This window comes from Salvelinus namaycush, chromosome 14, assembly GCF_016432855.1.
Source record: "Salvelinus namaycush isolate Seneca chromosome 14, SaNama_1.0, whole genome shotgun sequence".
NCBI classification, from domain to species: domain Eukaryota; kingdom Metazoa; phylum Chordata; class Actinopteri; order Salmoniformes; family Salmonidae; genus Salvelinus; species Salvelinus namaycush.
In genome coordinates, this window is record NC_052320.1 from 39712966 (window position 1) to 39729845 (window position 16880).

Genomic DNA, 16880 nt, shown 5'->3' on the forward strand with positions numbered 1-16880 from the left:
CTTGTAGCTCGTTTCTGAGTTACCACAAATATCCGACTGATTCATTCTCTTAAAGTCAGCTGTCACCTTCCTTACCTACATATAGTTGAAGTTTACATACACCTTAGCCAAATATATTAAACTCAGTTTTTGACAATTCCCGACATTTAATCCGAGAAAAAATTCCCTGTCTTAGGTCAGTTAGGATCACCACTTTAGAATAATAGTAGAGAGAATGATTTATTTCAGCTTTTATTTCTTTCATCACATTCCTAGTGGGTGAGAAGTTTTCATACACTCAATTAGTATTTGGTAGCATTGCCTTTAAATTGTTTAACTTGGGTCAAACGTTTCAGGTAGACTTCCACAAGCTTCCCACCATAAGTTGGATGAATTTCGTCCCATTCCTCCTGACAGAGCTGGTGTAACTGAGTCAGGTTTTTAGGCCTCCTTGCTCGCACAGGCTTTTTCAGTTTTGGCCACAAATTTTCTATAGGATTGAGGTCAGGGCTTTGTGATGGCCACTCCAATACCTTGACTTTGTTGTCCTTAAACCATCATTTTGCCACAACTTTGGAAGTATGCCATTGCCAGTATGCCAGGTCATTGTTCATTTGGAAGACCCATTTGTGACCAAGCTTTAACTTCCTGATGTCTTGATGTTTCTTAAATATATCCACAGAATTTTCCATCCTCATGATACCATCTATTTTGTGAAGTGCACCAATCCCTCCTGAAACAAAGCACCCCCACAACATGATGCTGCCACCCCTGTGCTTCATGGTTGGGATGGTGTTCTTCGGCTTGCAAGCCTCCCCCTTTTTACTCCAAACATAACGATGATCATTATGGCCAAACAGTTCTATATTTGTTTCATCAGACCAGAGGACATTTCTCCAAAAAGTACGATCTTTGTCCCCATGTGCAGTTGCAAACTGTAGTCTGGCTTTTTTATGGTGGTTTTGGAGCAGTGGTTTCTTCCTTGCTGAGCGGCCTTTCAGGTTATGTCGATATAGGACTCGTTTTACTGTGGATATAGATACTTTTGTACCTGTTTCCGCCAGCATTTTCACAAGGTCCTTTGCTGTTGTCCTGGGATTGATTTGCACTTTTCGCACCAACGTACGTTCATCTCTATGAGACAGAACGTCTCTCCTTCCTGAGCGGTATGATGGCTGCGTGGTCCCATGGTGTTTATACTTGCGTACTATTGTTTGTACAGATGAACGTGGTACCTTCAGGCATTTGTAAATTGCTCCCAAGGATGAACCAGACTTGTGGAGGTCTACAATGTTTTGTTGTTGAGGTCTTGACTTATTTCTTTTGGTTTTACCATGATGTCAAGCAAAGAGGCACTGAGTTTGGAGGTAGTCCTTGAAATACATCCACAGGTACACCTCCATTTGACTCAAATTATGTCAATTAGCCTATCAGAAGCTTCTAAAGATTTTTCCAAGCTGTTTAAAGGCACAGTCAACTTAGTGTATGTAAACTTCTGACCCACTGGAATTGTGATACAGTGAAATATAAGTGAAATAATCTGTCTGTAAACAATTGTTGGAAAAATTATCTGTGTCATGCACAAAGTAGATTTACCAAAACTATAGTTTGTTAACAAGAAATTTGTGGAGTGGTTGAAAAACGAGTTTTATGGACGCCAACCTAAGTGTATGTTAACTTCCGACTTCAACTGTATGTATGTTATCATGAATTCCCCTTTTATTAGCCATATCGCAATATGCTAATTCTCACTAACATCCTCTCACAGTTAACATATGGTGTGTCAGGGGTGCCGCATTAAGTTGATGGATTGTTTGCGCTCCCCACTCCCCATCCCCCAAACGTTACCCCACGCATAGGGGATGAGATTAAGGGGTTTGGGTCAGCGGATTTCGGCTCGGTGCCCCCTATTTGAAGCCTGCCTGCCCGTGCCCCCTAGATTAGATTGATAGGGTCAGAGCCCCCCCCCCCCCCCCCCCTACAATCCAGATTATAGTGATAGGATTCCCCTACTTTCTGATTGGGTTAATCCCTTCTCTTAATGACGATTTAATCAAAGAGGGGATGCGGTTGTTTTGGTGGGTTGAGCTTTGGGTGGACGGGGGCTCGTTTTGAGGCACACGTGGTGTGTGATAGCACTCAACACGTACGGATACCGTTTGTCGACGTAGTACAAGCTTGGTCATTTATCACCCGTTATGGTATCCCAAGGTCTCTGGGCGCAGTGTAGAGTCTGTGTGGGAACCCGAACACAGTGCTGGCCTTCAGAGGGGCATGTAGGGACATGTTCGTATGAGCCCTCAAGCTCCATGAGTCCTATGTTTACATTCTTCAATGCCGTACGGCTCCCCAGACCTGTGGGTGAGTGCGTTAGCCAATGCTCTGCAGTGCGAGCCTGTGTGTAGATTGGTGTACTCTCGGTGGCCTGAGATCCTTGATGCCTTTTTCCATGCTACAGCCAGAACCAATCCAACCATTCTAGAGCCATTCCAGGCTCCCAGTGAAAGCATACTGTTGTTCTCAGCTGGAATGTTTATCTGATCGTGTTTATGCTATCTGCTTTCCTGCCATCTCTATATCTTTCCCCATCATGTGAGATGTCCATCATGCGCGAGACATGATGTCATTTTCATGCCTGGCTGTAACCCACTGAACTGGTTCTGCACCAGATTTTTTATTTGAGCTCCGTCTGTAACTAGTTCAATTTCGCAAATGTAATTTTAAAGTGCAGATTTCCTTTATTCTCTAAAGCCCTCAAACTCAACTGCGTTTTTTTTTTTCATTCTTCCCCTCTAAACAGGGACAGCAGGCTCCAGACCTTGTAGGGTAAGAGTTGAATACCCTAAACTGCTGTCAATCTGGGGAATTTGGATGATTTTATCGGTCTGTATTCATAAATGATCTTAAGAGCATTGGACTATATTCTATAATCAGAGAGGGACAGTGTTTGTCCAGGAGGTTTCCTATCTAGCCTGTCTTCTGTTTTACTTGGATTTGTTCCTATTTGTTTGAGCTGCCTTCTGCTTGGTCTCTGGTTGAGCATGTGCAGTATGGACTAGCGTCCTATGGGTAGAGAGGGTGGGGGAGAAGAGCGAGTCGGTAGGGGCAAGAGAGGGGGATGATGGAGGGAGGAATAGAGGTGTTAGAGGAGGATGATGGCATCCAGGTGGAAACTGTTATGACTGAGGGGTTATTTCTCCAGGATATACTCTTTTAGGAGGGAGAGTTTTTGGGACAGCACTCTCCTCCTCTCTGTTCTGTTTCACTGGTTCTGTCCCCAGCTGAACCTCAGCTGAACAAGTGGGCTCATTTCAAAATGGATGACATTCCAAATGGGAAAAGTAGCTCAGGAGATCAGCTGAGTAAATCCTACGTGCTGGAACTCTCTGAAATAGTGTTCGCGTGCACGTGCTCTTCTCAAACATCTGCCTACAGTCGCCTTTCCACTGCATTTACCAAAACTTAACCTGTCTCCCTTCCTGTCTCTCTCTCTCTCCAGGCGTTTGGACAAGCCTACTCCAACCATAAGAAGGTGGCTGCAGACGGGGAGAGCAGGGAGGAGTCTCTGATCCAGGAGGCGGTGTGTAAGGAGGCCTATTACGAGCAGCGGGTCCTGGAGCTGCAGACGGAGCTCCGCCAGGCCCGTAATGTCCTCACCAACACCCAGTCAGAGAACGAACGCCTGGCCTCCATCGCCCAGGAGATGAGAGAGGTAAGATGAGAGAAAAAAGCGGGAGATAGAACAGATTCAGTTGCCACATCCTACTATAGATACAAGTTTGCATACAGACTAATACCCCACCTGGTATTAAAATACATACGGTTATATTTTCTGGACAGGTGTAGACTATATTCACAAAAGACACATTGTAATCCTATCTTGATTTGATCTAGATTCTAGTTAACTACCCATTACTGGATTTGTAGGGCATGGCGCTTGCATTGCCAGGGTTGTGGGTTCAATTCCCACAGGGGACCAGTATGATGAAAATGTATGCACTCACTACTGTAAGTTGCTCTGGATGAGAGCATCTGCTAAATGATGTGAAATGTTTTTTTTTTTTACCATTTGTGATTCGATTTGATAATAGGTATAGACTGGGTATATGAGATCAGATCCTATTGTCGACTATTATATGTGCATGTATGTAAATAAAAATGACACTTGCACATTCTCAACCACACAATTGCTGATACACACACACACACACACCCACACACACACCTTCGACTTCGCAGATATGTATGTGCCCGTACTAGCATTGAAGCTTTCCCAATTATCTATACTTGGCGACACTTGCGCAATGTACACACCCATACAAATGTGCTATACATTCAGATATTGTTTATTTATACCCTGCCTGTGGCTACTAGACTACAGTTCCAGACTTGCCTGACTCGAGTGCTAGCGGTTGAACTCTGCTTGGCATGTTCAGGCAGGACTAATCACACCCTGATAGTTTCAGCCCCTGTGCTGAACTGGCACAGGTCCGGCTGATTGAACGAGCGCCATAATGGCTGTCGTACTGATGTGGTCCTGTCTCTGCAGCCCTGGGGATCTGGGCGAGAAGGAGAGAGCAGGGGAATCTTAACGGCCTGTCTCTGCTGTGGCGTGATGAAGGGAAAGGGTTAACAACTGCTTCTTGGTTAAAGACAATTGTGATATGTAAAAAAGCGTACCAGTTTCATTTAAGGACCAAAGAATTGACAGCTGCGCCGTACAAATTGCAAAATAGTTGGGAAGAGATTTTCGTTTTTAACGATTCCATGGCACATCGATTCAAAACGTACAGTTTTTCTATGTAAGTTATTATACAAAACTCTTGCAACCAATAGAATGTTACATACAGTTGAAGTCGGAAGTTTACATACACTTAGGTTGGAGTCATTAAAACTCGTGTTGTTGTCCATTAGTTTACTCCAACTAGGGGAGGGGTGGTAGGGTTAGGGGAAAATAATAAAGGAAAATATATATATTTTTAAATATATGGGGTGTTGGAAATGATGCAGACAATTACATTGATAGAAGCCACAAGCTAATTGCAATATTGAAGCTGATCCACCCTCCCACCCCCCCCCCCAAAAAAAAATGCTTATTGCGAAAGGCAGATCATAGTTGAGTAAAACTTCTACTATAGGCAAACTAGGCATATCAGGCATTATGCATATATTATGGTTACAGGTTAATTGTTGCATTAGTAATGCATGAATGCTGTGGCACTAGTGCACATTACACAGAGTACATTACACAGAGCACATAACACAGAGTACAGGCACTAGGTCCTGAGATTATCAGCAGTGCCCATCGGCCAGCCTCTGGCGTCACTGGCGTGCCTCTCGTCTCACATCAGATCTGGCATCCTTCCCTGGCTTGAGAGCGCCAGCCGTGCCACCCGCCTGCCCTCTTGTCCGCTATGGGCCAGATAAGAGCCAGTGAGATGCCACACACCACTCGCATCCCCTCACACACTGGCCCACTAACACACATACACCTACATTGTCTCAGCGACATCCCCCTCGCACACTGCCCCACTAACACACATACACACCCACATTGTCTCAGAGACATCAGGTCATACATCCCCAATCATCATAACAGCATCCTGTATCGTCTGTGCTCTCTTTTGTTTTTAAATGTAATTTACATTCAGGCCTAATTAGCCTCATTAGCGGGGACTGCGTGTATGTGTGTTCGTGCGTATGTGTGCCTGTGTGTGTGTGTGTGTGTGTCTGGGCTGAGCCAGCAGTGAAGAGATTGAAATAACGAGAGGGGCCGGCATGTTGAAAGGGGGCCTGGCCCCTCTTGGGGAGGTGGTTAGCTTTGAACCTTTGAGCCCGGCTGTCTGACAGAAGGAGAGGGAGACAGAAAGAGAGGGAGAGAGCGAAGGAGAGAGGGAGGGAATGAAAGAGAGGGGCTCTCACTTCTAGATTGTTTGATCTGAAGGGCTGTTCTCTTAGTAGTAGGTATTAAGGGTGAAATAATGAGGAGGGATTTCTGACACCGGCTGCTGAGCAGGGAGAGGATAAGGTATATACAGTAGATTACAAGAAGGGCAAGACGATAGAGCGGTACCTCACCGCCATAAGCCTTAACACTGTTCCTGTGTCTCCTTCTCCTGTCAAATTTACTTCATCAAAACAAATTAATTTCTCAGGGCTTTATTTTGTTAACAGAAAATCATTAAAGAATGCTGTGAGCGCTCTCTCTCTCTTTCTATCTCTCTCCCTCTGTCTCCCCCTCTTTCTCTCCCAACCTCTCTCCCGCTTACTCTCTCCCTTCCTTGTTTAACCCCTCTCCCCAAATCCCTCCATGTTGGGACTCATCAGATTTAGTTAAGCTCTGCGACAGCGTTTTGCTGCTCAAGTTAGCGATTACTCCAGTTCTGGGAGGGGAGAGGGTCTGAAGGCCTCCCTGTCTAAGGGAGTTTGACACCCCGTCAGTTTGGAAAGACGTCTGCGGCAAGGTAATCAAATCCTCACACTTTGCTTTCAGTCTGGCGCTTCTTATAGATATTAGCGCAAAAAAAAATAAAGTACTAACAATTTTCGTCAGGCTCTAGGAAATGGGCCATTTGCTACTTGGCTCTGGCGACTGAAACAAGTCTTAAGATTGGCTTTATGGAAGCCAGATGTCTTTCTCCAAACATAGCTTATGTTTGACTTAGGCTGTGTCTCGTCTGCAGTAACAGAAGAGTATCAGTATTACCTACATACTTGCACTTACAGTTGAAGTCGGAAGTTTACATGGACTTAGTTTGGAGTCATTAAAACTCATTTTTCAACCACTCCACAAATTTCTTGTTAACAAACTATAGTTTTGGCAAGTCGGTTAGGACATATATTTTGTGCATGACACAAGCAATTTTTCCAACAATTGTTTACAGACAGATTATTTCACTTATAATTCACTGCATCACAATTCCAGTGGGTCAGAAGTTGACTGTGCCTTTAAACAGCTTGCAAAATTGCCGAAAATTATGTTATGGCTTTAGAAGCTTCTGATAGGCTAATTGACATAATTTGAGTCAATTGGAGGTGTACCTGTGGATGTATTTCAAGGCCTACCTTCAAACTCAGTGCCTCTTTGCTTGAGATCATGAAAAAAATCAAAAGAAATCTGCCAAGACCTCTGCCAAGGAGCAATTTCCAAACTCCTGAAGGTACCACGTTCATCTGTACAAACAATAGTACGCAAGTATAAACCACACAGCCGTTGTACCGCCCAGGAAGGAGACTCATTCTGTCTCCTAGAGATGAACGCACTTTGGTGCGAAAAGTGCAAATCAATCCCAGAACAACAGCAAAGGACCTTGTGAAGATGCTGGAGGAAACAGGTACAAAAGTATCTATATCCACAGTAAAACGAGTTCTATATCAACATAACCTGAACGGCCGCTCAGCAAGGAAGAAGCCACTGCTCCAAAACCGCTATAAAAAAGCCAGACTACGGTTTACAACTGCACATGGGGACAAAGATTGTACTTTTTGGAGAAATGTCCTCTGGTCTAATGAAACAAAAATATAACTATTTGGCCATAATGACCATCGTTATGTTTGGAGGAAAAAGGGGGATGCATGCAAGCCGAAGAACACCATCCCAACTGTGAAGCACGGGGGTGGCAGCATCATGTTGTGAGGGTGCTTTGCTGCAGGAGGGACTGGTGCACTTCACAAAATAGATGGCATCATGAGGATGGAAAATTATGTGGATATATTGAAGCAACATCTCAAGACATCAGTCAGGAAGTTAAAGCTTGGTTGCAAATGGGTCTTCCAAATTGACAATGACCCCAAGCATGCTTCCAAAGTTGTGGCAAAATGGCTTACGGACAACAAAGTCAAGGTATTGGAGTGGCCATCACAAAGCCCTGACCTCAATCCAATAGAAAATGTGTGGGCAGAACTGAAAAAACGTGTGTGAGCAAGGAGGCCTACAATCCTGACCAGCTCTGTCAGGAAGAATGGGCCAAAATTCAGCCAACTTATTGTGGGAAGCTTGTGGAAGGCTACCTCAAACGTTTGACCAAAGTTAAACAATTTAAAGGCAATGCTACCAAATACTAATTGAGTGTATGTAAACTTCTGACCCACTGGGAATGTGATGAAAGAAATAAAAGCTGACATAAATCATTCTCTCTACTATTATTCTGACATTTCACATTCTTAAAATAAAGTGGTGATCCTAACTGACCTAAGAGGGAATTTTTACTAGGATTAAATGTCAGGAATTGTGAAAAACTGAGTTTAAATGTATTTGGCCAAGGTGTATGTAAACTTCCGACGTCAACTGTACATCACTCTTTCTCTGTGAATATGGATTTTAGCACCATATTAATGCTGTGAGCCAGTCTTCAGTTTAGTGCTGTTACCGGAGCTCGACTGGTTCCCTTGTGTGTGGCTCTGTCTGCCTGCAGTTGCCAACCTCATTGTGAATGCAGACACACACACACACAAATGCACGCACGCACACACACACACACACACACACACTGGTGCAGTGGCATGGTGGGTGGCCAGGGCTAATTGCCTAGATGGAGGGAGTTGGAGTGTATATCTCACTATGTATAGGAGCTAATGACACCCATCCACTGCCACTTTATGGGCAGAGGTAGCCAGCAGAAGGCGGGCAGCGGGTGGGAGCCAGGGCACTGAGGCTGGCATTGTGATGGGACTGAGGACTCTGAAAGAACCCTTTGTCAGCTGGGTTTCAAATTAGGCAGCTAGGGACGGAGGGAGAAAGGGAGAGGGTGGAAAGAGGAGAAGAAAATCCGTTAGGAGGAGAAAACAGAGACTCCGAAATGTGATGTGTTTGTTTCTTTTTCTGGCATATGCTTGGCAGCCCTGATTTAGCCAAGGGGATGGTTTTCTCCCAAACCTCTGTCAGTTGATCTGTCATGTGACTCCATAGACAGAGTTGGGTCGCCTTGTGATTGTTGACCTTTTGTCTCTATGAGAGATTTGGAAATATAGGTGAACGATGGGAGCTTTCAGAAATCAATTTAATTCAATCAACTGTATTCCCCGTGGGCCAATTATTACATGGGCCAATTATGAATTATTATTATTATTACAAAGTGGCAGTCTAGACAACATAAACAAGTCTTGATACAGTACCCGTCTGCCATCGGATGCAGAGGGTCTTTTATGTGATAAATAATTGTCAGACAGGTTCAAAAGGCGAGCTCGTTTTCATGAGGTAATGACCCCACTGCACCTCAATGACCTACCGTGCTCAATAATCATCCATCACGGTGAACCTATTGCTAGCAAAAGCCTATACACTACTCAGACCTATAACACATCTTAAATGGCAGATGTCTATGATTGACTGTCTGAGATGTCCTATGAATGCATTCTCAATCCTGTAGCCTCCTCCCTCCCCCTCTCTTTCCGTTGATCCTGTTTAACATACCACTGGTATACGGCGTTCATACGTCACATATAAAAGCGTCTGCTGTCTACGAGGCCCACAGACACCCAGCCAGTGACTGAGAGCCTTGGGCAGTGATACGCCACACTTCTATGCCACGGTGCGAGCTACAGTACAGGATTAAAAGCCATACAATGGGTGCGGTAATGACCGTGACTCCATTAGACTCAAGCTCTCCTGTCACAGACTGAATCTGTGCTGCCTCCCGCGCTCTTTTCAACACTCACAGAATTCCCATAGTGAGCCGCTCAAGAACTTAACTAATTCACACAGTCACACAAAGACGGATTCGTTATCACTACACTGTTTAGTGTCTATTCAGACATGGTATCAGAAATCCCCTGACAGACACACAGTAGAGGACAGGGATAGACAGTGTAGTCGTGTAGCCTGCACTGCTCCCATGTCTAACTGTCTGACCAGTAACGTGTAACATTCAATTTTTTTCTCCCCCTTACACATTACATTAGTGAGCTCTGGCTTAGCCAATCAGAGTAATGAGCTGGTCATTCAGACATGAAATATGGTTGTTTTCTCCGCCTCATTTGACACTGTGGGTAGACCTCTCAGACGTTAAGCTGCCCCTTTTTAATTTCACAAGCTAAATTATAACTCTTGAACTAGCTGGATTATAGACCAGACGGAACGAGGGAAGGAGAAAAAAAGATCTAGAAAATGCTCAAGGGCAAGAATGGATGTTCTAGAATGCCAGAGGTAGGGTTGTGGGGTTTTTATAATAGAGGAGTAGCTCTTTGAAGGAGATGGTGAATGGTTGTAGAATGATGATAGGGGCAGTGGTTCTTTCTTCCCCCTAAATATTAGCTGGCATAAGCCCAATATAATAAAGGTGTATTCTAACATGAATGATCTCCTCCTGTATTGTGATGGGGAGAGCAGCAGGAGGGAGGGAGGGAGACAAAAAAAGATGGAAGAAAATAGGGGTCGAGTGGGAATGGATAGAGAATTAGAGCGAGCGAGAGAGAGAAGGGGAGATTGAGAAAGGGAGAAATGGGGAATGGGAAGGAAGGAGGGAGGAGGAGAAAGGAGAGAGTTAGAATGAAAGAGGGCTGAGGTAAAAGAACATGTACAGTTTCTACACTGTACAGCTGTGTGTCTAATCTGATGACATTGACTTTGTGGTGTTAGATCCGTTTACGGGGAGCCAACCTTCCCCGTCTGCCCAGAGCAGGTGTGAAACCAGGGGCACTAAGCCCTCCAGATGTTCCCTGGGTAATCTTCCCACCCCGCCCAACGCACCTCGCCCTGCCCCCATCCCCCACCCTTCCCAGTTCCGTATGTCTCTCAGATTGATGGCTATTTATAGTCACTAAAGCATGGCTCTCTTAAATACATTTAAAAGATCTGCCATTGATTCGTAATGATATTTGTCTTTTCGTATCTGATTTAAAGGGCCGGGGCTTTACGCTGGCCCCACGTCCAGTAACACCAAAGTGGTTGTTCAAGTTGGATCGATAGGCCGGTAGTCAGTCTGTACAACAGCTGTCAGGCATGCGCCAACGTACTACAGTTCACACTCCAGTGCGCATACACACACACACACACACACACACACACACACACACACACACACACACACACACACACACACACACACACACACACACACACTATATGGGTCATTCTACAGTGGTGAAATTGAGGGTTGGAAACAAATTCAGATTTGTATCCTATTTTTCCAAAACATACAAACACACACTCACACTAATGCACATACTGTACATCACACATTTATGACCCCCGGACACACACAGAAACACTCATTCACATGCATGCATGCTCTATATCACCCCTCTAGACTTACACACAAACACAACCACACACAAAGGGAAGACTAGAGATCTGATCTTTTAGCATTCTTTTCAAAGCTTTGAACGTGACCTTGAGTGTGTTTGTCCCAGTCACGGTGCCTGGGGTGTTGAATAGAATGAAAATCACTCCCAGCAACAAGCGGGATAAAATAATATCTATTTTCACCCAGATTCTGACAATACAGCAAGATTTCAGACCTACAGTATTCCCATAGAATTGTCTCTGTACAGTATGTGTGTGGTGGGGGTTGTGAGATGGTATGTCTGATTCCCTTCGTCCTCGTCTCTCATCCCGGGGGTAGAAGAGCTGTGCTGGGCTGAATCATGTCTCAGGGACATTTCAATTTTCCTCATTTTGCTCTACAGGCTTCTCTACGTTTTCTACATCTCTGAGCAGCACAGTGTCGCTGGACAATCTCTGTCTGTAAACGGAGCTGGACAAGGCTGCTCCTGTCCGTGTGATAGATAGATCTAATAGAGTTCCTGGTTGACCTGGAAAGAGAACTCAAGGGTGACTGTTTGATATGATACGCAGCCTCTAAAAGGGATCCACCGAGAGGAGAGGGGGGGATGCGAAATTAAGCCAGCCAGTGAAATTAAGCCAGGCAGCGCCGTCATATCAGTAATCCCGTCTCGTGCCATCTGGGATCGTCCCTTCTTTTCTTTCCAGGGAAGGGAAATGGTAAATGTGGTATTTCACAGAAACACACTCCAGATATCCCGTAGTATTAAGACCAACCCAGAGTCTAACCACAGTTTCAAAGCCTACCTAATCGACAGCAGTGTTAAGCTCAAACACTTTAGGCGTCAACTCAAAGCTTTGCTGAGCCCTAAGCTGGTTAAGACTCAGTATGCTGTAAAAGGCAGTTTTAGTTGTGAAATTGGAGCTGGAGAAAGTGAAGTGTTGAGTATAGTTCCAGTATGACTGAATCAGCTCAGAGGAAGGAGCTGACCTCTAGAATCGACTGAGCTAGTGCTTCCATGTCTTTTACAGCGGCACTCACTGCATCCCCTACAGAGAGAGGATTAGACCAGTCAAGGACTTTTCAATAGTACTCAAATGTCCTACACACATACAGTATACTGCACACTAGGCGTAATCTAACACACCGCTACATGCTCCTACTTACACACACATTAACATGAATGATCTGAAGCATTAGCCAAGCACACACACTCCCTGGTCAGGTGGGTTTGAGTGTTTAGTGAGGCAGCTGGTGTGTCCCTATAGTGGCAGTAGGCAGGGGGGTCTTCATAAACCATACATCTGTTCATGCTAATCAGAGACCTCCCATTGACAGGGTCCTTAAAGGTGGCACGTCAAACATAAATAAAACCAGACCCCCCCCATCTCCTACCCCCTGTGCCCCTATCACTAACACCCCCAGGGGAGAGCTCCGTCATTCGCCTGAGTAAATGTTATTCACGTTTTATGGCAGGCAGGCATGCACACAGCCACCTTAACCCCCACTGTGCAACTACAGCTTACCTTTTCTGTCAGGCAGTCTCTGAGGACCTCTGTGTGGCCAGTGAGGTCGATGGCAGAGTGGGCTTTTACGGAAAGCAGTGTCAAAGGTCAAAATTCTCGTTTGCATCCTAATCAGTTTGAGGAGCCTCTTAATCACTTTGTATGTTGGTTGTTATTCATTAAAGGAGCAATCAGCAGTTGCTACATAACATTTTTTTTTAATAAATGAATGATATATACCCATTGAGTCTTGAAGAATATAACGTATACAGTTTACGGAAGTTTACATACACTTAGGTTGGAGTCATTAAAACTCGTTTTTCAACCACTCCACAAATTTCTTGTTAACAAACTATAGTTTGGGCAAGTAGGTTAGGACAACTACTCTGTGCATGACACAAGTCATTTTTCCAACAATTGTTTACAGACAGATTATTTAACTTATACTTCACTGTATCACAATTCCAGAAGTTTACATACACTAAGTTGACTGTGCCTCTAAACAGCGTGGAAATTTTCAGACAATGAAGCTTTGTATAGGCTAATGGACATCATTTGAGTCAATTGGAGGTGTACCTGTGGATGTATTTCAAGGCTGTGGATGTATTTCAAACCTTCAAACTCAGTGCCTCTTTGCTTGACATCATGGGAGAATCAAAAGAAATCAGCCAAGACCTCAGGAAAAAAATTTGGAGACCTCCACAAGTCTGGTTCATCCTTGGGAGCAATTTCCAAACGCCTGAAGGTACCACGTTCACCTGTACAAACAATGGTACGCAAGTATAAACACAATGGGACCACGTAGCCGTCATACTGCTCAGGAAGAAGATACGTTCTGTCACCTAGAGATTAACATACTTTGGTGCGAAAAGTGCAAATCAATCCCAGAACAACAGTAAAGGACCATGTGAAGATGTTGGAGGAAACAGGTACCTATTTCCACAGTAAAACGAGTCCTATATTGACATAACCTGAAAGGCCGCTCATCATGGAAGAAGCCACTGCTCCAAAACCACCATAAAAAAGCCAGACTACGGTTTGCAACTGCACATGGGGACAAAGATTGTACTTTTTGTAGAAATGTCCTCTGGTCTGATGAAACAAAAATATAACTATTTGGCCATAATGACCATCGTCATGTTTGGAGGAAAAAAGGGGAGGCATGCAAGCCGAAGAACACCATCCCAAACGTGAAGCACGGGGTGGAAGCATCATGTTGTTTGGGTGCTTTGCTGCAGGAGGGACTGGTGCACTTCACAAAATAGATGGCATCATGAGGATGGAAAATGATGTGGATATATTGAAGAAACATCTCAAGACATAAGTCAGGATGTTAAAGCTTGGTCGCAAATGGGTCTTCCAAATGGACAATGACCCCAAGCAAACTTCCAAAGTTGTGGCAAAATGGCTTAAGGACAACAAAGTCAAGGTATTGGAGTGGCCATCACAAAGCCCTGACCTCAATCCCATAGAAAATGTGTGGGCATAACTGAAAAAGCGTGTGTGAGCAAGGAGGCCTACAAACCTGACTCAGTTACACCAGCTCTGTCAGGAAGAATGGGCCAAAATTCACCCAACTTATTGTGGGAAGCTTGTGGAAGGCTACCTCAAACGTTTGACCCAAGTTAAACATTTTAAAGGCAATGCTACCAAATACTAATTGAGTGTATGCAAACTTCTGACCCACTGGGAATGTGATGAAAGAACTAAAAGCTGAAATAAATTATTCTCTCTACTATTATTCTGATATTTCACATCCTTAAAATAAAGTGGTGATCCTGACTGACCTAAGAATTTTTACTGGGATTAAATGTCAGGAATTGTGAAAAACTATGTATTTTTATGTATTTAAATGCCTCATGAGCTTAGTTCAACTGTCGTACATCATTAGAACCCAAAATATAAGATTGTTTTACTCCGATATTTGTAAACAAAGTGAATTTAAACAAACACCATATTTCCTGAAAACACGGTTAAAACTATAATTTTGACATATGGATGGTCAGTCCTTGCATCTCTAGCTCTGTCTATGAATTTGAGAGTTCTTATATTTCCCCAGCCCTATCCCTCAGCTTTTTACTAAAACTGGCGCGGGGAGTTCACTTTGTTATTGTTTCTACTGCTGATTGCCGCTTTAAGGCCAGACAGCACTGACCCTCCAGCTGAGGCAACTGACCCTGGGGCCTGGGCCTGAAGAGACTTGGACCACCTGGCTATTTTGTCTATCCTTGACAAATTGAAACACTCCATGGCAGTTGCACAGACCTCAATGGTGTTAACATGGATGTATCCTACTCCTGGACTCTACTCTTAAACTCTCTCCATTGAAAGTGCTCTTAAATCCAGAAGTAGGTCATTGCCATTAAAATGGCCTTATTTCAACCCTGCGTGCAGAAAACTGCAGTCCTGCAGCTGACCAAATTAGGTTTCTGAGAAACGTGTCACTGGTGTCACTGCTAAATAGGTAGGGGGAAGCTGAATTACATTGCTGGATGTTGTTGATGTGGTTCAACTAAATGTCAGAATGTCTTGTATGGGGCTTAAGTCCTGATTTGAGCACATAGGTCATGTAATTTACATGAACAGATAAGCAGGCAAAAGACCTTCTACATTTCAACTTTCCTCATTATGGTCATTATATTATAGAGCCTAACCCTTAAGTTACTTATTAGCCGCAAACTGTCTTTATAAGTGTAGCCTACCATCTACAGTAAGTTTGTTAATCAGTACTGAAAGGAGGATTGAAAACCAGAAAAGTGAAAAACACTCAAGTTTAAGTGCACTGTCCAGTAAGTCTAGACTCTAGGTAATAGTTTAGCTACATGGATATGGACTGGGATATGTCCCGGATAGCCTTAGGCAACAACATTGATGTATACGCTGACTCGGTGAGCGAGTTTATTAGCAAGTGCATCGGTGATGTTGTACGCACGGTGACTATTAAAACCTTCCCTAACCAGAAACCGTGGATTGATGTCAGCATTCGCGCACAACTGAAAGCGCGAAACACTGCTTTTAATCATGGCAAGGCGACCGGAAACATGACCGAATACAAACAGTGTAGCTATTCCCTCCGCAAGGCAATCAAACAAGCTAAGTGTCAGTATAGATACAAAGTAGAGTCACAATTCAATGGTTAAAACACGAGACGTATGTGGCGGGGTCTACAGTCAATCACGGATTACTAAAAGAAAACCAGCCCCGTCGCAGACACCGACGTCTTGCTCCCAGACAAATGAAACAACTTCTTTGCTCGCTTTGAGAACAATACAGTGCCACTGACATGGCCAGCTACCAAAACCTGTGGGCTCTCCTTCACCGTGGCCAACGTGAGTAAAACATTTAAACGTGTTAACCCTCGCAAGGCTGCTGGCCCAGACGGCATCCCTAGCCGCGTCCTCAGAGCATGCGCAGACTAGCTGGCTGGTATGTTTACGGACATATTCAATCAATCCCTATCCCAGTCTGCTGTGCCCACATGCTTCAAGAGGGCCACCATTGTTCCTGTCCCCAAGAAAGCTAAGGTAACTGAGCTAAACGACTATCGACCCGTAGCACTCACTTCTGTCATCATGAAGTGCTTTGAGAGACTAGTCAAGGATCATATCACCTCCATCCTACCTGATACCCTAGACCCACTCCAATTTGCCTAGCGCCCCAATAGGTCCACAGACAATGCAATCGCAATCACACTGCACGCTGCCCTAACCCATCTGGACAAGAGGAATACCTATGTAAGAATGCTGTTCATTGACTACAGCTCAGCATTTAACACCATTGTACCCTCCAAACTTGTCATTGTGCAACTGTGTCCTGGACTTTGACAGGCCGCCCCCAGGTGGTGAGGGTAGGAAACAACATCTCCGCCCCGCTGATCCTCAGCACTGGGGCCCCTCAAGGGTGCGTTCTCAGCCCTCTCCTGTACTCCCTGTTCACCCACGACTGCGTGGCCATGCACGCCTCCAACTCAATCATCAAGTTTGCAGACGACACCACAGTGGTAGTCTTGATTACCAACAACGATGAGACGGCCTACAGGGAGGATGTGAAGGCCCTCCGAGTGTGGACTTCAGGAAACAGCAGAGGGAGCACCCCCCTATCCACATCGACAGGACAGTAGTGGAGAAAGTGGAACGTTTTAAGTTCCTCGGCGTACACATCACGGACAAACTGA

At 44.5% G+C, this 16880-nt stretch overlaps 1 protein-coding gene across 1 annotated transcript in view; it reads left to right on the forward strand.

Annotated features, from left to right (window-relative positions):
* LOC120059507 (protein bicaudal D homolog 2-like) overlaps positions 1-16880 on the forward strand; it is a 72339-nt gene that overhangs the window by 34019 nt on the left and 21440 nt on the right. Inside the window, exon 2 of the mRNA XM_039008623.1 lies at positions 3479-3691. Within this exon, the coding sequence (XP_038864551.1) occupies positions 3479-3691 (213 nt within the window). The remainder of the gene's footprint in view (positions 1-3478; positions 3692-16880) is intronic.